General features: G+C 39.4%; 2 protein-coding genes across 6 annotated transcripts in view; one reads left to right on the top strand and one right to left on the bottom strand.

Annotated features, from left to right (window-relative positions):
* Nucleotides 1-4,127, bottom strand: part of LOC311266384 (vasoactive intestinal polypeptide receptor 1-like) — a 32,731-nt gene extending 28,604 nt beyond the window's left edge. Inside the window, exons 1-2 of the mRNA XM_084368732.1 lie at nucleotides 3,863-4,127; nucleotides 3,032-3,140 (exon numbers count right to left, since the gene is read on the bottom strand). Of these exons, the coding sequence (XP_084224858.1) occupies nucleotides 3,032-3,140; nucleotides 3,863-3,967 (214 nt within the window). The 5' untranslated portion in view covers nucleotides 3,968-4,127. The remainder of the gene's footprint in view (nucleotides 1-3,031; nucleotides 3,141-3,862) is intronic.
* Nucleotides 4,128-12,925: 8,798 nt separating this feature from the next.
* On the top strand, nucleotides 12,926-23,982 carry eef1da (eukaryotic translation elongation factor 1 delta a (guanine nucleotide exchange protein)). 5 transcript variants are annotated; one of them, XM_084368108.1, is made up of 9 exons: nucleotides 12,926-13,023; nucleotides 14,927-14,962; nucleotides 17,386-17,500; nucleotides 18,705-18,776; nucleotides 21,680-21,758; nucleotides 21,861-21,955; nucleotides 22,440-22,628; nucleotides 23,027-23,221; nucleotides 23,858-23,982. In XM_084368108.1, the coding sequence occupies exons 2-9, from the start codon at nucleotides 14,949-14,951 to the stop codon at nucleotides 23,894-23,896; spliced, it is 798 nt and encodes a 265-aa protein (XP_084224234.1). In that variant the 5' UTR covers nucleotides 12,926-13,023; nucleotides 14,927-14,948; the 3' UTR covers nucleotides 23,897-23,982. The 5 variants fall into 5 exon arrangements, with proteins under 5 accessions (XP_084224234.1, XP_084224235.1, XP_084224231.1 ...); XM_084368109.1 differs by lacking the exon at nucleotides 18,705-18,776 and adding an exon at nucleotides 19,933-19,989 and having other exon boundaries at nucleotides 12,927-13,023; XM_084368105.1 differs by lacking the exons at nucleotides 12,926-13,023; nucleotides 14,927-14,962 and adding an exon at nucleotides 15,439-16,047.
* The last annotated feature ends 30 nt before the right edge of the window (nucleotides 23,983-24,012 follow it).

The raw sequence follows: 24,012 nt of genomic DNA, 5'->3' as shown, positions 1-24,012 counted from the left end.
ACCAAACACAAAGTACAGGTGAAGAGCATAAATCAAAGTACGGGGCAAATTAAATGTTGGAATAATGATCGAGCTAGATGAAAAGTTAGGGGGACACTACAGTCAGAGGGATTCACCCACTGGGAACCATGAACATCTGTACCAATCCATCCAGCAGTTGTGGAGTTATGTTAGTTTGAACCAAATTGGCAGACTTACCCGTCAACAAATCGACGCTTTCATCTGCTTGGCTGAATGCCAAATATTTGCTATTCCAGGTTCTCAAATACGAGGGTTTTTTACGTTTTTCCATTTTATACTATTATACCTGAATATCTTTGGGTTTGGGATTGTTGTTTAGACAAAACAAGCTGTATGAAGACGTCACCTTGACCCCTCAGAGCTCCTGACGGGCACTTTGTCACTATTTATATTAACATTTTACACACTAAACAATTAAGCGAGAAAAATAACCACAGATCATTGTTAATAATGGAAACTAATTGTTAGTTGCAACCCTAAGTCAAACCAAATGCATCACGGAGGACAAAAGTAGCTGGCTGATTTTTGGAGTATACAGCATCCTATGACGTCTACGTGGGCCCGTTACCGCCAGGCGTCAGTCACTGACGACACTGATGATTATCTCACAAAGGTAAGACTCCATCTCTGCATGACTCTCCACCTCAGCATGATTACACGTCACCTGCATGGTTGGCAGCACACTGATGGACACACAAACACACCTCCTGCGACAGTAAAATCCATCAGCAGACTTTCATCTGTGTAATGAGCAGCGGTTAACAACAACACCTGAGTGTTGTGTCACTCCTGTGTTCAGAGTCATTGGGGGTAATTAAGATCAAATTAGTCTGAAAATGGTAAAGTTCATCACTCTCACGGAGGGGAGTTGTCAGAGTGATGTTATTCTGGGGCAGTTTCTGATGACGTGGACACGAGCTCGGCCCATGTGACGCAGCGCATTACGGTGACATGCAGGGTGGCCCTCTGGGAGACGCCAGGTTCATTAGTATATAATGAAGTCAACGAGTCAGATTGGAAGGACAAGCAGGTGAAACCTCACCAGGGGGAAGTACAGGTGTCAGGGTGGGTAATAGATCAGTGTGATGAAGGCTACATAACACTCAGTCCGCGCACGTTACAGATTTCAGCCATTCTCTGCATTCTCAGTCTTTTCAAAATAAGATGAGACGCTTTATTTAAAGGGGTGTCACACAGCTGTTCTGCTGCAAGGAGTGAAATTACTGCATCTTTAACCCATCGACTGACAGAAGTGGAAGAAATATTCAGGTCATTGAATCAGTATTCAGGTCTACCGGCAACAGACAACCTTTTTTGCTTATCTTATCATTCTGAAGTTAATGCTGATTGCGCAGTGTGGCGTCCAGAAAAATGAGACCATCCACATATAGACTGGTTCTCATTAAACCTCGCTTTCACTGTACTATTTGGCCTTTAGAGCTTGATATTTACCAGACAAATAAACGTTGCATTATGTCTGTCACTGCGCAACCAAAACAGGAAGTTGTTTTCCCTGCTATCCCCAGGTAGCAACTGGAATAACTGTGAAAAATTAGACTGGAAAAAGACAGACAACCCCGCTGATAGAGGAGGCAAAGGAGGTGAAGAGGGTGAGTGATTGAAACCGTGGTAAAAACAAGAGTGACGGGACAAGCATTCACTGCACCTTTCCTTCCACTAGATCTAACAAAACCTGTCTTTCCATAGCACAGAGATCAGGTTTCTCTGTGAAATTGGGATTCTTATGGCTGTTTTTTCGCTTCGGACAAAAGCTGGGCCATCAGCGATAGCCAAGTCTTTGCGACAGCCCCGCCCGTTTCTCATATCAGACCACATCATGACAAATGTGATGTGTTGCATCTGTTTTGTCTCTTATTGCCTCTTTATGTGCATCAAGTCTGTTCTGCTGCTATTTCTATTAAAGGCAGTTAACCTTCCTCCACCCACTGATCCACCTCCAGCTGACTGGCACAGTTTCTAAAACTTTCCTAAGTTACATGAATATCAACACCTCACATGCTGTATATATCTAAAGATTTAGACTTCTGTGTTGTTGATCATCAATGAGCTGAAACAAACTGTCCTTTCTTGAAAATTAATCTGCAACTATTTTGATTTTCGGTTCGTCTTTTTAGACATTTATCCGGCAAAAATGTCAAACATTCTGCTGTTCCAGCTTCTTAAGTGTAAGAATTTGCTGATTTTCTTTGACATACGTGAAAGTTAAAGGTGCTTTTTGTAAGAAAAATGTATTTTTGAGGCGTGACCCAAAAACCCCAAAGTGTCATTATTTGACGAGTTTGGAATGAGACTCAAAGATCAACTTTTCTTACAAGTAGCATCTTTTAAGTGAATATTCGGGGAGTTTGGACTATTGTGAGGACAAAACAAAGCAATTCGAAGGCGTCAACTTGGGCTCTGAGACATTTTGACGGACAAACTTTCCCTATATCGTGATATTTTATAACAAATCGACTTATTAGTAATACATACAACTTATACAACTGCAACGTATAGGAAATATGGCATTTGGTGTCACTCTAAATTAAACAATTATGATTTAAACACTTCCTATAAAGTCAAAGACAACTGGACAAAACCTTTTCACTGTATTCTAGCCTCTGTCAGTGAAGTCATGGTTGTTTTTATGGTCATATATTACATCTAATGTCTAGTGTGTGTGTGTGTGTGTGTGTGTGTGTGTGTGTGTGTGTGTGTGTGTGTGTGTGTGTGTGCTCTTCAGCTGAGCTACAAAAGCATACCACAGAGGACAACCTAACATCTAAGAGGCAAATAAAACTCTCCAAAGATCCCACATAAAGTTCAACCTGATTGATTTCTGCCTTTGTGTTTCTTTTACTCCTTATACCATTTCCTGGTTGTTGTTGTTTTTTTTGTTTTTTTTTAGTTTAGCCCACATTGCTGTCTATTAAAAACCTCTCACAGTGCGCCTCCCAGAAACACAAAGCAGCAGCAGCAGCAGCAGCAGCAGCTCCGCACATGAACCCACCGCTGTGGTCGCTCTGGTTCTGCGCCTCGCTCCTCCTCGTCTGGCTGCAGATCTCCCGAGCCCTCAGGTGCTCAGAGATGATGGCGCAGTCCGGGTGAATCGCTTTGGCCTGTAAACACGAGGGAACTTAGTTATCTACAGTGAAGCAGACACATGCGCACGCAACAATCCGATGCTGTCGGCTGGTTGCTCAGAGGACGGACATCAAACATCAGCAGACACACCTCTTTGGATAGACCACTTCTGTTATAAGATCTTCTCTGAAGATGCAACATCATGTTTGGAAAAAGTGTATCACACGCATTTTTAATCCAGCTGTTAACCAAAACTCACTAGGTCGATATTTTGCCCTCAGGATAACACTCATGACAAACAATTAAAGTCATTTCTTTCCAACATGCTTTGTGCAAAATCATGCTCAAACCTTGCAGACTATAAGACATCATCTGCGCCGGTCACACACCCTCTTTTTTTATTTTATTTTTTATTTCTTACCCTCCCTGCTGGTTTTGTCTTTCACGCAGGTCGCGAGCCTTGATAACCGCTAATTAACGCCAGCAGCTTAATGAGAACATTTGCTGCCCAAGTGCAGCGTTTGCTCCAAGGGGCCAGAGGAGGACAGAGGATAATAATGGTATTAGCATTGCAATAAAAATGTCATTAGGCTGCAATTAAGTCAAACGTTTCCTAATTAGGAGGTTTATTCGCGTGTAAAACGCTGCAGCAGAGGGTCAACTTCAGCTGCACTTTGAGCTGCTTTTAATCAGTTGGTGGAGGAAACCGAGAGGAAGAGCGCATGATAAAGAACACGCAATGAATAAAAACACTTACTCTGTGCCACAGATGAAGAAAAAAGATGAGGAGGATGAATTTCTCCTGTCCTCCTTTACGACACATGTCCATCTGTTTGTCTGTCTTCTTTACTGTATCCTTCATCGGATGGTGATGGTGATGGTGAAGGTGAGGTGCGCGCAAATCCAGGTTATTTGTTCCTCTGCGCCTCTTTAAGACTCACTTCTTCTTTCCAGCCTCGGCATGAAAATGTCAACCTGAAAATAGATGAATCCTGGCGCTCCCTGCGAGCTGCAAACTTGAAGAAGAAGAGCTGCTGTCGCACATCTGCTCTCTCTCTCTCTCTCTCTCTCTCTCTCACTCACTCACACACACACACACACACACATCATGAGTGGCTGGTCTGGCTCAGGAGGTCCCCTGACTCCTGTTAACTGGGGAACAGATCCCAAATACCAAAAATATTTTTAAAAAAGAGTATTATTCTGCTATTAAGGTTGGTCTGCTCACAGAAAGGTGCTGTATCTCCGGACCTGAAAAACTGTATATGATGTTTGAGACTGCATGTTCTTTTTGATTATTATTTTTTTATTTTGTTTGTTTTTTTAGCTTTTTCACGCTTATTTTTCACTATATTTTCCTCTCCCATGTTCAACACTGTCTGTTCCACGATCATAAATGACTAGATGTGTGAACACGTGTGTGTGGACCACTTGCCTTGTTTTTTCTACTATAAAAATTGTCAAAACGAAAGATTCAATACAAATTTAAATAACAAAAACATATTTTACGAAGTATTTATCATTCATAATTACCAGTGGGAAGAACTTATTCAGATACTGCGCCTGTGTCCATGTGCTGCCACGTTTTACTTCGCCTGCAACACATTTCAAAGGCTCACTTTTTACTCAAACACATTTATCTGTAAACTGCTTTGCACTTTAAGCCTTAAAGTTCCCCTCCAGACATGTTTTTCAAAAGTTCGATTATTTTGTTAAAATCCATGAAATTACATCTACTCCATCTCCCTAATTAAAAAATCCTGAAGCTAGGATTATGCAAATATGTGTCAAACTACATCACAGGAGGTGCCAAGTCCATCAGAGGCTGTTCAGACGTGGCATCAACATGCGTCCAGAGTGATCCGAACACAAGCGGGCAGCTTTTAAGTACAGGTGTGAACAACCCCGAGACACATCGAGGACACAGGATCACTCAGGCCGGACTCTCTGTGTCCTGGGCCACATTGAAGGACCGTCTCCTCAACTGACATCCTCTGCCAAACAACAAGCAGAATGGATTACACACTGTCTGATTTCCATGTGGTTCACTGTAATGCAGATTGCAGTTGTTGTTGTTGTTCTCTTGTTTGTGAACATGCAGTCTATTTCAACTAAGTATTGATCTCCATGCAACATCATAGAGTCCCTAACAAAAAGCCTGATTTTAAGAGTTGGTGCATCATGAGAAACCTAATCGGTTTTGTGAAACAGCTGCAACAAATTTTAAATCTTTCACGCCTTCTTGCAAATTTGGCATTAAATGCAGTACATTAGTACATTGCTGATTTCCTTGTTTGTCGTGACATTGCTGTACCAGCATGTCTGCGTCTAAAGTGCGTCTCAAATGCTAACACTTAGCAGCTGTTTGAACACACTGTTTAACTGATACCACATTTACAGTTAATATTTATGTTGTGTTAACATTTATAAACATTTTATTGACAGTAAATATGTCATATTTTACAAATACGTTAAACAATTTCGCCAATATAGGCAACTACTTTTCACGTCCGTGGAGAAAGTCCCCAGACTCTCTTAAGAAAATCGTCAATTTTTCTGGGTTGTTGAGTTATAACAAACTTTGTAAACTTAGACATTCAAAAGAGAAAATTAGCCTGCAACTGTTTCTCATGCCAAACATTTTGGTGATTCTAGCTCTTCTTCAAATGTGAGAATTCACTACTTTCCTTTCTTTTCTTACATTATAGTACATTTTAGGTTTGAAACTTTGGCCAAAACAATACATGATGTCACTTTGCGCTCAATGATATCAGTCCATGGACAAAATAGCCCCATGCATGTCTTATAGACGTATTATAATGTGCTCACATAAAGCATGTTCCTAACAAAGTTATGTTAAGTCATGAGACCACAAACTGACACATATTAAGTTTTATTCTACCATAAAAGTACTGACTGCACTAAGCTTTGATGGGAATAGGGGCCCAATGGCCAATTATTTTTAATAAATCAAACAACAAATTAATTGTAATCTGGTTTGGCAAGATTTGACTGATGGGATATCGTCCTTAAGGTTGGTCCTGCTTTATTACAATCTGGCCTGTGATTGCTTTACATGATGAAAGATCAACAACAGGAGCGAGAGAAGTAAAAGATCTGAAGCTTGATGAGTATTTGCTGATAAGTTTTAACTCATGATTTCCTTCTCAATCTTTGTAGAGTGTCCCGGGGTCAAAATCTCATTTTTAAACCTTAATGATCTGAGCTGATATGCCATATTCCTACTTAAATTTATGTTTAATCAAATTAACACAGCAAACCTATATGGCTATGTACAATTCCAGCATGCTGCTCATTTTGGCCCAATGGAACTAAAGGAGCAGGAACAATGTGGTGGAGAAGTCCTGTGAATAAGAAGTTGAATAAAAGAAAATTTTACATTTACGAAGCGAAATCATGGAGCGAAACAAAGAGCAGAGTAAAATGGGGCGAATTCCTTACATCCTTCTTTTTCAAAAGTCAGTCATTCAATAATAATCATAAAGACTAAAGGATATGTGAGGCAGCACTGTAGGGATTCAGATGAGGATGCTTCTGAAATAGAAATAGGATTTTTCTTTATTATTATTCTTTTATTTTTAAATGTGAAGGTTTGATGGTAATGAGAAAACAACTGTCAACATTCAGATGCTAATCAAATTGTCAACCTTACAATTATCTTCTTTAATGACATTCATTAGAGCCTACATTAGCATTAGCTTACATTTATGGACTGGCTGCCAGACACAGTGAAAGAAGTATTCAAAAGTACCTCCAGTACCAAAATATCTACTTACTTCTACTACAGACTATATTTCTACAGTTTAACAGCACAGTTTCTATCATCATGCACTCTACATAATGTATATATATGTATAAGAGCTTAATGCACATAATCCATCCACCCTTTGTACACATATATTCATGCTATCAAATTAATATTACCGCTGCAATTATTCATTTCTGGGGTAGTTTAATCTACAGAAATGCATCATATTCTTTAACATCATCATATATTTGTAGCATGACTGTCTTCTGAGAACTGCGCATCTCTAAAAAATCAACTTTTCATGAACTCATAGTCTGTTTTCTTCTTTGTGGCAATGCATATCCAGTTAATCCAATTGGAATTTTATATAGTTTATATAGCTCAGGAAGACTTAATCTTTTAGTTTGGGGCTGCTGTGGCTCAGACTGTAGAGAGGGTGGTATACTCAGTCAAAGTTCAGTGGTTCGATCCCCTCAACACGGCAAGTTGAAGTATCCTTGGGCAAGACACTGAACCCCATATTCCTCCCATTGGCTGTTTCATCGGTGTGTGAGTGTGTAGAAATATTGTAGAATGCTTTGGAAAAGAAGTGCTGCATCGCTCCTGATGCTGCACCAGAGACAAAGTAGCACTTTTTATTATTATTATTATTATTATAAAATGTAATTTAAACAATTTAATCAAACATTATTTCTGATTATTCTAAAAAAAAAAGGCTAAATATCAGATCTGATAACCAGCAGACCCATAGTATAAAATATACAATATATATGTGTGTGTGAAGACTGAGAGGAGGGCAGTGGATTTGATATCCTCTGTGGATCTGTTGGCTCTCAATGCATACTGGTGAGTGTGCAGCTTTGCAGGGATCAGAAAATCAGAAGAGGTACATTTTTAGTAAAGCTGTCAGACATGTTGTGGTGTAAAAAGTTTGCCTCTGAGATGTAGTGGAGTAGAATCTGCATAAAATTGAAATACTTGAGTAAAGCACTTTGAATTTGTACTTACATGCAGAACTTGAGTAAATGCATTTAGTTACATTTTGTTTGGAAAGGGCAGGTTTTGTTTTCCTTGCCCGAGGAGGCAGCCTGTTGTCAGTGATAGGTTGTTAGGAAACACAGATGATGCAGTAGCTCAGAGGCAAATGGGGTGGGGTATGATTAGAAGGACAGTGGTTAAAGTCTTCTGAATATATTTCCATGTTGCTCCCTGGGAGCAGGTTTATGGATAGTTCTTTACAAATGGGGCTATGTGAGGCAGTTTGAGGCCAGTGCTAAAAAAGCAAATGCCTTCCCTACAGAATAGGCTCCCAAGAACAAGAACACAGGATTTAACCTTCAACAACTCCTCTGGAGCTACTCTGTGATTCATTTACTGGAACATTTAACGTCAGGTGTTCAATAGAAGCTCCTCACTGTCCCAGTGTGTATCTGTATCCCAGTGGCTTCAAGAATAATTAAAAACAAACCTGTTGGTCTATAGGGTAGCATGTTATCAGGTTTGGGTAATCACTGTAGCTTGGGCTTCCCAAGATCCTAAAACACTGTGACCCGTTCACAAACACACATTAACAAAAGATTTGTGCGATAGCCCCGATGCCTGTTGGCTAATGGTTTATTTTCAAACAACCAATATGTTTGCATTTAAACAAGGCCTTGCATTTCCTGTTTGATCACTGGTTTCAATTTTGTGGAGCAGGGACACCTATCTCTCTATCAACAGTAAAGGTGTTGTTTAGAGTGGAAACAGCATAGTGTTTGACCCCCGCAAGAGCTAACGTATCCTATTCAAGCTCGTGTTTTCACAAGCTAGAGTCAATTGTACATGTCAAAACTGAGGCTGGGAAAAGCCCAGGTTAGATGAAGCCAGTGAGTCATCTGCAACTAAAGATTATTTAAATGTTTTATCTTAATGTCTACAGGGGCAGCTATATATGTTTAGTATCTGAGTCCAATAAATATTGTATTGTGTTGTATTCTGTTGTATCGCATCATGTTATTGATTAATCTACTGATTATTTTTCTGATTCAATGTGTGGTCTATAGAATGTCAGCAAAATCTACGGTGGCCCTGCGGGCCAAAACTCAACAACATTTCAGAAAACACAACATTTCAGACAAGGAAAACACTTGTGCTTGCTTGTTTACAATGTTGTGTTTTCTAAAGTGTGTTTTGCGAAATGTTGTTGTGTTTTGTGAAGTGTTGTTATGTTATTCATATTTGAAAAGCTGAAACCATTGAATGTTTGTTCTATAAACGACTTGAATATTACAGTAAAATGTTGCACATTGATTTGACAATGTAGATTAAGTAATTGATTCACTTGTTTCAAATCTAACCAAAAAAGATAGATCTCATTCCTATACCAAAGAATAAAATAAATGCATTTAGTATATTGTTTCTCCTAAACCTACACAGTTGGAAGCCTTTACTGTGTCCAGTAAACAGCACAAGGATGCCTTTGTTAACAAACCTGCACCTAATTGTAATATTTTACATGATGAAAGACTAACAAAGGGTAGAGAGAGATAGAGGATCTGAAGCCAGTGAGCCCACGTTTCTATTTGCTCACAGGTTTTCATTCATGATTTACTGTATGCAGAAAAAACATCACCTCAGTGAAAATAATTGGGTCAACATAGCACAAAACACAGTACTGGATTAACCTTGTCCAGTTCTCAGGGGTAGACAAGGGATGGTATTGACCCTGTTTCAGTGTTAGTTTTTATATTACTGTTGGGTTATTTACTTGAAATAAAATGCAGTTTAACCGTAAACATGGACCAATTATGTGACATATAGCAGCAAGACACCCAGACTGTCATTTGCAGTCATTTTGTATTCAATTTTTGGTTGTTTTGTGTCTCTTTGCAGTCGTTTCACGTCTCTTTGAGGTTGTTTCACGTTTCTCTTTAGTACTTTTGCATCTTTTTGTTACTTTGGGCCTGCCTGGCCTTGTTTTGCATCTCTTTGTAGTTGTTTTGTGTCTATTTGCTGTAATTTTTGTATTATTTGAGGTTGTTTCACGTTTCTTTGTTATATCTTTTGTGTCTTTTTGTATATTTCTGGGCTGTTTGTGGCAGTCATGTGTCTCTATGTGGTCATTTAACATCTCTTTGAGGCTGTTTCATGTCTCTTTTAGTACTTTTGCATCACTTGACACATTATAGTGGTTGTTTTGTGTCTTTTTGTGACTCTCTGTTGTGGTACATTGCATGGCTATGTTTGTAGGTTTTTAGGCTTTTATTGACTTTTTTATATTATTTTGTATTTTGTACTCTCCTAATGTCTAATTATCTTACTAATTTCCTACCTGTCAGGGAACTACGGGTGGAAAATAGTTATTTGTCAGAGCCTGGTGCATCACATCTCTCCTTAGAAAGCTTAATGGTCTTCGTGCATTGTCCCTGTTTAAAAAAGATGTATGGAACGTGCAAATTATGCAAAAAAGTTTTTTTTTAAAGTATCCTCGCAGTGTGTTTACCCTCCCATTCATATTCTTCCTCCTGACAGGTTGCAACATGTTTCTTCTTGTTTTCATTCTCCAGTTTTTTCTTTAGCCATAGCCTGGAAGCTCAGTTCAGGCCATATCAGTGCTACAGGACAAAAACATAGTCCTTGCCTTGCTTGAGGCCTTGTTTTAAAAGGAATGTCACCCAATTTCAGAAATCGCATGTATTATTCCTGAGTCTCAGACACAGGTCAGGCAATAGCCTACTTGTTAATGTGTTCCTTCTTCCCCTAAAACCTGAGGCTAAAGAGCTCACCATTAAATTTTGATGTCAGGGTAAAAATGTGGCTCTGCTATGTGTAAAAATGAATGACTTTGTATGTGTGTTTGTGTGTGTCAGCTCTTGCAGCCAAATTGTGTTAAATATAACTGGCTTATAACTGTTTGCAAAGCTTGAATGTGAATTTATTTGATTTGACAACTCCACAAAGTGAGCGTCTCATCTAGTCAGTGGAGCAGATGCTAATTTTACAGCCCAAAGACTTCAGGAATTCAAAGTTTGTCCCCCTCTAGAAAGAGTGCCTATTAAGCTGCATGTATCTTTGATGTTGAGTCAAAGAATGTTATATCAAAGGATTTTAGATCATTTATTGCGACAGATAGATGTGCACTTACTGTATATTTGTGGAGGTGGCTTGGGACTCAAGGGGCTCCATGAATCAATCGTAGAAGTCTAATGCTGACATTAAACCCCCTGAAGTAATACACAGAACAGACACTTAGTGTATCACTCAGATGGGACTTACATAATACAGAAATCAAGAAATGCAACCAGGTAGGGAAAAGGCTGAATAATGGAGTGATAAATGACAATCACCTAAGACTGAAGGTGAAAGAAGTGATGGAGTTGCCATTTTAGATTTCCTGATTTTCCAATACATTTTACTTTGACTGCTTTTCCTCTTTGCCTCATTTGCTATTTGAAGACAAAAGATCAGATGAAAGTATGAAAAGATCAACCAGAGTGTTTGAATGTGAATTAGAAGGTATGATAGTGTGATGCCTTTGTTATATGTTTCACTTTGCTCAAGTCTGATGATAAGACTGTGCCATTTTCTTGTAACAGGAAGTTAGCTGAAGCAGGCTTTCAGACTTCTATCAGATTCCTGAAGCTGTCAGAAGTCATAAGTATCTCTATATCACAGGAAAGATTTAGGAGCTCATGCCAGTCAGTGTATACGATTGTCATCATGATCGTTTTTTTCAGTTTTGGTCGCTCAGAAAGAGTTACATTATCTCTGATTTGGATCCAGTTCTGATTGACTCAATGTCCTTGTGTAGGAAACAGCAACTTGGACTATGTTTATCACCCTTGGTGAATTACATTATAGCCCTGATAAACAAACTTTGACTAAGATTTATGGTTGTGAAACTGTGGAAAATCTCGTGTATGATTGATGGTACTGTGTCATTTTATTATCTACTTTACCTGATTACATTTTTAAGATCCTGTTAACCTGTCTACATTTTCACATATAGTAAATTTTGAATCTGCACCTCATTGATATTACTTATTTACAATCTGTGTATTTGCACTCTGTCCTGCTTTGTACTGGAACTGCTGAACAACAATTTGCCTCTTGATAAATAAAGTTCTGTCCTTTTTCATTTTATCAGCTGTATGTATTTTGGGATTTTTTTTCTTCATACCTGTTGCAAATTATGTAAAATCTACTCATTAAACCACTCATCATATCTTTATCTAGACCTCGCAATAAAGATAGTGAAAAGTCTGGATTAGTGTGGAAATATTAACCTGTAAATATTATTTATTTATTTATTTATTTATTTTAATGATAATCATCATCATCACAACAACAACAACAACAACAAGAATCAATTGAGAAATTGATTTATAAATAAAATTGATTTGAAGAATCATAACAATAATTTTATTGTTTTTGTTGTTCTTGGTTGATATAGAAAAAATAGATCACCCAGTTTAGTCTGTGTTCTCTGTTCAATACAAATATTATTAATAATATTCAGTAGTCTTGTAGAGAGGATGTTTAGCTCGATTAGTCTGCCCTCTGCAGGACAAGGGAGTTAAAAAATATGTGTTCTCATCCCCTGAGCTAAACTTAAACTTTGCAACACTTCGTCCAGTTTTATTTTAAGAGATGTAGTAACACAGGTCTGTTAATCAAACTGGAGAAACACAAAACAAAAGCAGCAGAGCGTCGTTGTAGAGACCAAACATAAAGTCAGTATCACAGTTATGTAAGCCAGAGGCTGGTGGGCCCATGAACCACCAGCCTGTCAAAACATCAAGAAAATAACCACTCACAGCTGCCTGTTAACTGCCGGTCCCCTGGAATCATGGGAAATGTAGTCTTTAACCCAAATGGATCATACCAATCTTAAATAACGGCGTAATTCGTAGCAAAAACACGTTTTCTCTTTTATCTTAAGGATTTAAAGAAACTACGTGTTTTCGTGTGTGTTTGTATGGCATTTTGATTTTCATTTACATTAAATAAACGCGGAAATCATCGATAAAGCCACTGTCGGCCCCCCTTCCGTGACTGAAGAATACAGGCAGCCCGTCTCCGCTAGCTCTCTTCTCACGTCGGATTACAGCCGAGGCGGCACGCCAAGTGACGGTTACTGAGCCATAAAACGTCGAATAAAGCAAATAGTAAGTGCAGTAAAGTTGTATTTTGTGACCTTGAACATAATACAAAGTATGCTGTTGTAAAAACCCATAAACCACTCTGAAATTTTAGTTTTCGAGCGCCACGTGGTCAACGGAACTACTAGTTGCTGAGGCTGTCAAAAACTCAACGTAACTAACCCTAACTTTAGCTAGGTTCTGGGCGAGCAAGCAACTGATGAAACAACTGTCATTAATATAACTTTAACTGCAGCACTTGACTAATTTGTGACGAGTATTTAATATGAATTACTTTAGTGGATCTGAAATGACAAATCGTTGGGGAGTTGTAGTTTTTTAGCTGTGTCCCAGTACGATAACTTCACGTTGCCTTCATGTAAGCATTCCTCATAATGTTAAGGTTTGTAGTTTATAGGATTTTTTTTGTCATTGTCTCTTATTTCTATGTTGCGCATTCCAGGCACTAAAGGTGAGTATTGGTGTTGAAGCTGCTTTTTAGCTGATGCCCAAGCACATGCACTGGTTTATTGCTGTCATATGGTGTAGTGGAAGTGTTTAACACTCAGTTGCAGGTTTATTAGGTAACTTGCACCCAGCCAAAACTAGTGCAGTACAATACAGCAGACCTGCAGTAAATTCTTCCTTCATCAAGGTGAAAATGTTCAACTTTATGGTCATTTTGGGATAGGGGTGGACCGAATCCTGGGGCCGATATTCAGTGTTTCTTCGATTATCTGTGTTTTTTTGTGACTGATTATCGATAAATTGATAAAATGTAAAACCACTGGTCACCACTCTGTTGTCTCAGTGTCCACAACACTATCTGATGTCACGAGTAATAGCCGATCAGCACTGAATAATCTGAATTTGCTTGCTAAAGTTACCAAGTAAAAGAAGTGGAGTGAATGTATTGAGAAAATGGAAATACAGTAGCAAAGTACCTCCAAATTGTACATAAGTACAGTACTTCAGTACATTGTACTTGATGATATTGCATCAGAGGTTATTCTTGACTATTCTCGATTCGAGACTAAGATGTTTATTTTTTCTGTAAATGTATATCGGTTCCAGTTATCAGTCTCCTTGATTACTAATAATCAATATCGGCCCTCAAAAAGTCATATCAGTTGACCCCTAATTTTGGAGGATGTACTTAGTGTTGCTGTTGAACCATATTGCACTTTACTGAATGGTGTTTCCCTTATATCATCTAATCTGTATAGAAAGTAGGGCTGCAACTACCTTAATTGATGGAATAATTATTCGATTTCGACTTTGTCTGTAAAATAGAAAAAAAAAAAGTTTAAAAAACTGTCCATCAAAATTCCCAGAGCCCTAGATGATTATTCAAATTGCTCATTTTGTACCACAAATTGTCAAAAGAACCAACGATATTTCATTTAAACTGTTACAAAACAGAGACAGTCAGAAAATACTCACATTCAGGAAGTTGGTTGGCATTTTTGTTTGAGAAGTGACCCAGATAATAGATCTTTCTGAAATGTTTCAGCTTTAAGTCATCTTAGATTAACACAGTGCAATTCAAAAGTTGAATCAACACAACAACAACTTAAGGTAGAAATTATTGCCAGGCTTTTGTATTAATCTGCTATAGTTTTAGCTAGATGATCTTAATAAAGTGGCAACTGAGAGAATATCTGCACTAACAGTGCTTGCAAGTTGTTTATTTATTTATTTATTTATTTTAGTATTCTTAACAACTGCATTCGTAATGCAGTTGTTTTTTTCAGTTCATGCATGAAAATGTAAATGGTGTCTCTTGGTTGTGATGTTTGCCTGCTTGTCTAAAGGTAGCGCTGCTATCTGAAATATTTTGGATTATCTTTAATGAAGCTTGATTTATTTTCAATATCATTCAAATTTAAGTGATTACTTTGAATTATTTAAATATTCCATCCCACAATAGGTAGTGTGCATTATCCTGCAGCATGCCAAAACAAAGGTGAGCCAGACGGTGTTGCACAGGTTGGGTTTTTGAATGTTACACATTATTCATTTATAATAATTATTATTTGTGTTAGCCACATTACATTTTGCATTGCATGTTTTGGCTTTGCTTTTCAAAGGTCCAATGTGAGATTGATCAGTAAACTGTTAACTTTTGGGGGCATTACTCCTCACCCTAAAATCATGCACAAATGAGGCCCTCTACATTCTCGGGTCCATTCTTACAGTCATGTACAGCTCATTCTGAACTCTTCCTGAAATGGGACATTTAAGCTTTTTGATCAATCCAAGCCTCGTTGCCCTCAAGACCACATTGGCATCACATATCAGCTGTTATATGAGCTTTCATTGACGTGTCTAACCAGCAAAGTTACTTTGTGATGCTAACTTCACCTTGAGCTAATGGCTTTAGCTTCCACCTGTTGCTTCTTTTCTCTCCTCATAAACCTGATACAAAAGTGAGTAAAGAAGAGACCCCTTTAAAAGAGAAATGGATCAGTCTTTTCAGCACGGAGGTGCCCCTCAGACTGCAGCACCAGTGGGTGCCTTCAGGCTTGGAAATGTTCCCACTCAGGAGAGAGGCATCATCAGCGGAGACAAAGTCCAGTTTGGGAGGCCACGCCGGCACATACGTTTGTCCCAGTCAGAGGGACAGGGCTCTGGGACTGAAGAGGAGTGGTTGAGCTCCTCCATGGAAGGGACCGGCTCCTATGGTCAAAGCCCCATCCTGCAGGGCACGCAGGCAGAGGGAATGTGGTACCAACGCAGCGCCTATGAGCATGCGGAGAGCAACTACCAACGTTGGCGTGCTACCAATGGCAACGGAGCGCTGTCATCTTCTCCGAGGAGTCCAAACACTAGAGGCTACCAGAGCTTCCAAACCAGACGCAGCCGTGGTCAACAGCAGGATCAGGGACACCCCGTCACCACCGTGAAGGCCTCTGGTACGCCCCACCGTCAAAATAGTAAAGGGCGCTACCGAACGTCCTCTGAGACCGAGCGGGGGGGCAAAGGCAGCAGGGGTCCGACCCAGAGGAGGAGAGGCCTCTCTGAGACGGAAGGCAGGCCCAGATGGGACAAGTATGGCACCTTTCACACAGGGAATGAGAGAGACATGATGTGTGTTTTCCGTTTATTTAACTATCATGTCCTTTTGGGGTTTTTTTGTTGTCCGTCTGCATTTTTGTTTGGCCTTTTTCAGTTATGCTAACTTGTGTATTGTGTATGATATGTTTGATATGCAAGTGTATAGATGAGCCTTTGTTGAGAGTTCAGCCTGACTTAAAATAAACGTAGCACACTGATTCATTTAGCAGTGCCAATAGAGCTTCGCTTAGCTTTCACCAGGTTAGGTGCACATTCCTGGTAGATTACTTTGTAATGTCAGTGTTGTATTTCTATTGTGTATCTTGCAATCATGTGAAATAATTATTTTCACCATGAAAACTTTCCATTATAACACGCTGTGCAGTGGAATCTGAGGAGGCATTAACTTGTACCAGTAGCTGAAACAGCCCCCATCAATGCAGACATGTACTGTCATGTATACTAAACTGGTTCTGTGTTTGATGGTCATGCAACAAAGTCAAAGTTTATTATAGCTCATATCGCAAAGCGTGCCTAAAAGGGCTGTACATATATTAAAAAACGCCACAAAAGCAACATTTGGTAAACAAAAAGGTAGATAAAACAAGGCATTAATAAGGGAACTATAATATGTACAATCAAACAATGAAAAGCAATAGCAAAACATACAGAAACCCACAGAAGGCAGAAATCACACTTAGAACACTGTATACGGTAAGCAAAAATAAAGTTTGTTTTTTTTAACCGTGCCCACATAAACTAAGTAAAAGTTGGATAGCAAAAGTTTGGTATTGAGGGGGATTTCTGCTGGGACTAAGGGGGTTGTTAGCGGGCAGTGACCAACCCTTTGTTTGATAATCCAGTCTTTGCAGACCAGGCAACTGTGTTTCACTGACTGAGGAATGTGTAGATGCCTGTCTGCTGCAGTAACTCGTCAGCAAAATGAGAAGGGAGGTGAAGCATGTATGCAATGGTTTACCCAGTTTGTTTCAGTTTTTTTTTTTTTTTTACAGAAACTGATTCCTGTTTTTCTGCCATTATTTACTGTGTACATGATAAAAACTGTCTGTGTTATGCTTTGTTTTGTCTCTCCCTATTCCACGCACAACTTCATCTGTGGCTCTGCATGATGTTGTAACCTGTAATATATGATGTCCTGGTCAAGCGTCTAATCGATCCATTGTCTGACACTTGGTTCTTGTCACTGATTGTGCTGGCTGTAAAGACTAAACACCTGATCATGGCTGCTAGTTGAGAGATAACCTTTTGGATGCAGATCAGTGCTTTTATGTGTTATCTTATTTCTCCTGAATTTCTGACTTTCCTCTTCAGTACCAAGATGAGTGGACTGCAGTGCCTCGCCTCTGAGAACATCTGGTTCGACAAACAGCGCTACGATGATGCAGAGAAGCGCTTCTATGAGGGAGTCAACGGACCCTCCACACAGGTAGAACAAGCATTGTCTTTTGAAAGCTTGACTGTTTTTTTTTTTATGCAGCCCAAGAAAAAGTTGGGCTCCTCCTCCTGTCTCTCGGACTTCCTTTCTTCTCCTGTCTAACAACTCCACAGCTCACTCTTCCCTGCCAGTCACTTGTCTGTTAGATCAAGCAATAGTTGCATCATAGTCAGTCACAGCCCTCGGCAGCCCGGAGCAGCTGTGTGTGTGCATGAGAGTTAAGCCACTCGATTTAGAAGTGGCTCATCCTAATGAGAGAGGGTCAGGTGATTTGGCAGCTGTCTCTGCTCCTCAGGCTGACCAGGGCGGCAGCAGCTCTAGGAGTCTCTAAACAGGCCAGGGAAACAATGGAGAGATTAGTGTATGATCACTTCCAGGTCTTGGTTTCATTTAACTCAATTTACAAAAAGCCACAGGGCCTTGCTTGTGATTTCAAACGATGTGGATTGTTTGATAATCTGGTTACTCAGGATAATTTACATTATTTAATGTTTCTGGGCCTGTTACTTGGATGGAAAGTAGTTTCTTGACTGTAGTTTAAAGTGAAACTCTCACCAAAATACAACCAAGGCTTTTTTTGTGAAGGAAGTGTCGAGTCTTCTAAGTGTTTTAAAAATAGCGATTTTAATGCTACCGTAAAGTTGCCCCTAGCACGCCATTGAAAATGATTTTGACCCGAAAACGAAAACATGGTAAATCTTAAAGTGGCTTTTTCGTCGTAATTATGCTTTTAGACGAAGGTTTGACTCGGGTTCCTTCACAAAAGAAGCTTAGGTTGCATTTTGGCGAGAGTTTCACTTTAAGAATAGTTCACGTTTCAGTACAACATGTGCTGTCTTGGGAACATGACAGCTGCACCATGAGAGTTTCAGGGCAGGTTGTCATCCTGGATTTGTGTGCCCTTATGTCTGCTGCCAAAATTGTGTGTAACCTTTATGTTGCAACATGAAGCTCAACTTCATAACCACAGCTCACATGTATGTGCATTTGATTGACTGCTGTCCTCTAGATTTATTAATTCACAAGGACCTTGTTTAAAAAAAGACCCCACGTTTTCATTCCTTTTGAAATTATTCAAATCTTTTAATAAGCATCGTCCTAAATGTTGGTTGTATGGGCTGTCCTGCTTTTGCATGCTGCTTTTGTCTTGTCCCTGCTCCCGCTCCATCACTGCTCTACCCACATATACCTTCAGGACAAAGAAGTTAATGCCATCCTGCAGGACATTGCTAAGTCCCGGCAGAATATCCAGCAGTCCCTAAGCGGAGTGAGTACTGTACTAAAAATGAGCCACAGGCATACAACCCCTTTAGTGGCAGGACTGTACTCACTAATGTTCGTGTACCAGCCCTAAAACAGGGGAATAGCTGTTAAATGGGTAATGATAAAGTATTTACTTCTTGGGGATATTTTTGCCTTATTTAAGTCCCCAGAAAGCCTTAAGCCTGCATTTGAGAAGAACTTGCTTATAATGCATGCTGCATTTTCTGTTCGTGATGCTTTTTCTCCCTTTTGTTTCTGCTTCCCCCATAATCCTCATTGCAATTTGTAAATAAAGATGCTTATGTGTTTGTCTTTACATCACTGACATTTTCTATATCGTTAGCAGTATGCTTTTTTTGCATAAACAAGTGGAAAACAAAGGAAAACAAAATCAGCTTTTTCTCCTGTGTAACTATGTCAATGTAAGATTAAAGGATGGTTTCACATTTTCTAGGTTTGTGTAAAAACAATACTTGTCCAAATATATGTCAACATATATATGCAGATGTGAGTACAGTATTAAGATGAACAAAAAAAAATCTGAACCAATCCTTAAATGCAGACCGTAATGCTGTTTTTCCACTAGCACTTCCAAACCTAGTCAAACCGAGCCGCGCTGATTTGCTTCTCCACTTCTGGACCTGCTCCGGAGTAGTTGCTTTCCGCTGTTTTGGGAGTCTTGTTTAGTTACTGCTGGTGAAAACACATTTTTTCCTGTAATGCTGCTTTATAATAAAAGCTGTTAAATCACTAAATAACAGGGGGCTTTCATTGTGAAGAAGTTATAGTAGAAAGGCTATTGTGTTGTTTGCTGGAAACAGCTGCTGTGAAGGGGTTAATGAGTGTTGCAGACCCAGTTTTACGGCCCATGGCATGAACATGTGGTTCAACAGTTCAAAGGATCTGTAGAGCTGCAGCATTAGTTGACATTTGGGCTTTACTTGTCATTTGATTTTCTGTTGATATAAACAGGATGAAACATTTTAAGACTGCATTAATAAACTATTTGTGTGACGACCTCGCCATCAGTTTCTACCTTTTTACTGACAACTGTGAGGCTGCAGCATGTGTAGCATCCGACTTTCTACCTACAACCGCTACATGTCTTTTTGTCTTCATGTTTTCCTCCTCACCTTCACCTGGTACATCACTGGGTGCAGGTGAAAACTGCCCTGCAACAGGCCAAAGGGCGCCCACAGAAACGGCAGCACAGAAACGTAAGTCCTCCTCATCCAGCTTTGCTGCTCAGACCTGCATGCAGCGTGGGTGAGACAGACAGCCACGATATGCTAGCTGTGACTGCTGCTGCCTGGAGTGGAGTGTGCTACTGCTCAGGGTTGGGCGATGTCTATTAAATTGGTAAATGATGATGTCCTCAGTGAAATGTTGGGGGGATTTACTATGTATTTCTGAGTTTGAGGTAGTATTTTCCTTCAGAGTTGCCGTAAGGCAGGAGTTGCTCATTAGCACACCACTGTGGTCACCACTGTTTCCTGCTGCTCTGACCCATACATACACATACATCCCTGTGTGGGGTTTAAAATGGTTTTCATCTCTGCACCACATGTCTGTAACTTGGCTGTGTTAAGCCTCAGAAACTTGAAACAAAGTTAGCAGGCTAGCAGTACAAACAAAGCTAAACTCAGAAAACCCAAATAATGATGGCATGATTGAGAGAAACACACTAACAGCGGCTAACTGGACATGGAGACATAACGTTCATTGAGCAGCAACAAACTTCATTTAATTTTCTCTACTACGTCACATATACAAACACCTCCTGCCTTACAGCAACTCTGAAGGGACACAGTACTTTTTTGTGCTCTCAGGTGGGGGGTCTTTTGTAATCATGATATTGCGATGGTACAAGGTTCAGAAGTTGATGACTGTCAGAACGGCATCGTCCATCGCCGTTCTCTATCGGCCCAACCCTACTGCTATTATCACAGCACTAAGATGTCTTATCCTGCATCACCATCTCACCATCCTGCATCTGTTTTGTTATACACTACCACTAACTGATTCATAATGTATAATTTGGGGCCGAAATTAAGACCTTGATGATTTTGCTGGGTTTTGTGATCATCATTATCAAATACTATTAAAATGCAAGTAAGAAGTAATTTTCACTAGTCAAATATTTCCTTGTCTTCGACCTTGAAAATCTATTCTTATATGCAGTTTACCTTTCATGAAAATACTGAATTAACTGAATCAATGTAACTGAAAGGAGTAGTTTGACATTTGGGGAAATACACTTAATAGCATGTTTCAGAGTTCAGTAAATCGATACTAATCTCACATTTGTTCTAGCTCAGCACAAAGACTGGAAACAAAGGGAAACAGATCCACCTACTAGTGCCTCCTGCACTCACTTATTAAGTCATTATCTCTCATTACTTCAATCCATGCAAATATGAAAATGGCATGTTTGGTTTTTGTTTATGACTTTTGTTTTCTTTTTGTGCTGGTTGGTTGATTTGGTTACCTTGTGAAGATCAGAGCTTAGCTAGCCGTTTCCCAAGCATGGTATTGATCTTCCCGTCTTTCAGCAAAAAGAACAAATATGTTGGGGGGTTTTTTTCCCCAAAGATGTAAAACTACTCCTGTTACTTCCCTTTTTTAAACATTGGGGTTCTAATGAAAGTTTTTCTGCATGCTCACATTGTAAATATCAGACCTGAATCCTCTTAATGGGAGATGTTGGAAGTTCATTTTAACATCATTGTGTGTGTGAAGTGTATTCAAATTACTGTCCTGTAACAGATTTTACCCTTGCATGTTTGTTTGTTTTTTTTGCTTGCTTCTTCCCTTCAGTCTTTAATTGGATCTCACCCTGGTTGATGATGCATTCGCTTTGTCACCATTTTGAGTGACACTGGCTAATTAATCTCTTTGTTTCCACAGTCATCCTCACATGCAGGAGACCAGGAGCTGGTTTCACGAATGAAGAGCCTGGAACTGGAGAACCAGACTCTGCACAAAGGTGTGTGTGTTGAGTTTTTTTTTTTTTTAAGTTTTTCATGAGCTTTCACGTACTTGTTACACACTTTTAATACTTAACTTTCCTATTGTGTTTGTTTGTCAGTGGTGGAGACCATGAGAGCAGCCCTGCAGAAGCTGGAGACCAGAGTGGCTGTTCTGGAAAAGTCCCCTGTAACTGCAGCCGTCCCATGTGCCAAGGTAGATTACTAGATTATGGTAATAAGAGTTTAGTAGGTTTCTGTTAAATCTATTAAAACAAATGTCTGAAAGAGGAGAGGCCCATCTCTCTGGCATAATTTGAAATTGAATATGATGTCCTCTACTTTGACAGATTTTTAAAAAAAAAGAAAATTGATAAAAAATCATTCGCTGTGCCAAATAATGTTTTTTGTTTTTCTTTATCTTTTCTCATTTTTGATTTTTAAGCTCCATCTTTGTTGTTTTGTTCATCTGCTTTCATTATATTTGTTTGCTTTGTCTTGTCTGGTGCTATTTACGATTACACGTGATTGAATTGAAGGATTTCGTATGAGCTCTGTGACTTCTTTCTTTCCCTGCACGCTGCTGTTATTGTGTGCCTTTTCACCATGATGCAAACAAATTGAGATTTTAAAAACAAAAAGAAGTAAGAGTAGTTCACCCTCACAGCTATTTACCTATTCTTTTCCATTGTTTTCTCGAGGCTGCTCCCGTCAAACAGGTGGAGAATGGAGATGATGACGACGACGATGACGTAGATCTGTTCGGCAGCGATGATGATGACGAGGAGGCAGCTCGCATCAAGCAGGAGCGTGTGGATGCCTACGCAGCCAAGAAATCCAAGAAACCCGCCCTCATCGCCAAGTCATCGATCCTGTTGGACGTCAAGCCTGTACGTAACCTCCTAAACTGTATCATGTATCTCATTAATGTGCTAGTTCCGTTACAGCTGTGTTCTCGTGTAGGGGACATCCAGTTGCAGAAAGACTTGATCAAAATTAGAAAATTCCCAGGCCATGAATTTGTTGGTGTAATAGTTGAGTTTTTTCTTTCAGAAAAAGTTACGATGTTAAAGAACTTCCGAATTAATAGATCTTCTAAAATATTTCTGTCATTCAGCCAAGTCCACTCTCAGGCAACATGATTTAACATGCATGTAGTTAAACTTGAAGAGTATGCCGTTTTATTACACCTGATGGCAAACATTTGTAGAAGCTTTGCTGCAATATTGTGCATCCTGTGTTGAATCGTATCTTTAAGTTAATGTCCCTGTTCCCTGTGTTGCCTTAGTGGGATGATGAGACTGATATGGCAGAGCTGGAGAAGTGTGTTCGCTCAGTACAGATGGACGGGCTCCTGTGGGGAGCATCCAAACTGGTGCCAGTCGGTTACGGCATCAAGAAGCTGCAGATCAACTGTGTGGTTGAAGACGACAAAGTTGGCACCGACATCCTGGAGGAGGAGATCACCAAGTTTGAGGACTTTGTAAGTTGACTTAATTTATCTTCTGATCTTTGAAGACATCTGTGTTTTATAGCGATGCACTGATCTCAATTTTCTTGGCCATCTGACTTCCCATTTTTTAAAAGTCTTATCCGCCAATTCCAATTTTATTTCTAAGAGCTAGCATTGACAGCAAATACAAACATTTGTATGTACATAATAAAACATTGACTATTGAATAGGCCTAACCCTTAGATTTTATCAAACTGCACCAGGTTACAGGACCTCCTCTCAATCTCAATGAAACAAGTTTCTGTAACTTGACCAAGCTCTCCATACAAATGACCTCCAACTGAAAATGAATTGCAGTACATCCCACTTAATGAAATGGTCTAAGTGAATTTAAGTTCCCCCCTTATAAGGTAAAAACAGAGGTAGTCTAATGCATTAAAGTTCAAACAACGGAATCTTATCTTATCTAAATCTCCACTCCAATTGTCGAACTTTTGCCCTAAATGTTGAGGAAAAATAAAAATATTTCCATAGTCTGCATCTGATATGAAATGCTTTATTATTTTTCAAATAAAATAGCTTTTATGCACAAGAAATCACTATATAACATCATTAAATTATTCAAATAAATATACACCTTGACTCATGATTTTTCTTCCTTCACAGGTCCAGAGTGTCGATGTTGCTGCTTTCAATAAGATCTAAGCTCCACCTGCTCTTTACCTGCTCCACCAAAGTGTCGTGCTGCTCTCTGCTTGTACGGTTATTAAATGCTAAGTTTTGAGCACAAACTTCTGTCTCAGCCTAATTATTATTCTCAG

This window comes from Pagrus pagrus (genome assembly GCF_965226575.1).
Source record: "Pagrus pagrus genome assembly, chromosome: 12".
Taxonomy (NCBI): domain Eukaryota; kingdom Metazoa; phylum Chordata; class Actinopteri; order Spariformes; family Sparidae; genus Pagrus; species Pagrus pagrus.
This window is presented reverse-complemented; position numbering and strand designations above follow the sequence as displayed.

Bases quoted from the DNA above. Each gene is read 5' to 3' on its own strand.
- eef1da (XM_084368105.1), top strand. From the start codon at position 15,458: ATGGATCAGTCTTTTCAGCACGGAGGTGCCCCTCAGACTGCAGCACCA. The intron at 16,048-17,385 runs GTATGGCACCTT...TTTCCTCTTCAG, and splicing joins GGCAGGCCCAGATGGGACAA to TACCAAGATGAGTGGACTGC. The intron at 22,629-23,026 runs GTACGTAACCTC...GTGTTGCCTTAG, and splicing joins TCCTGTTGGACGTCAAGCCT to TGGGATGATGAGACTGATAT.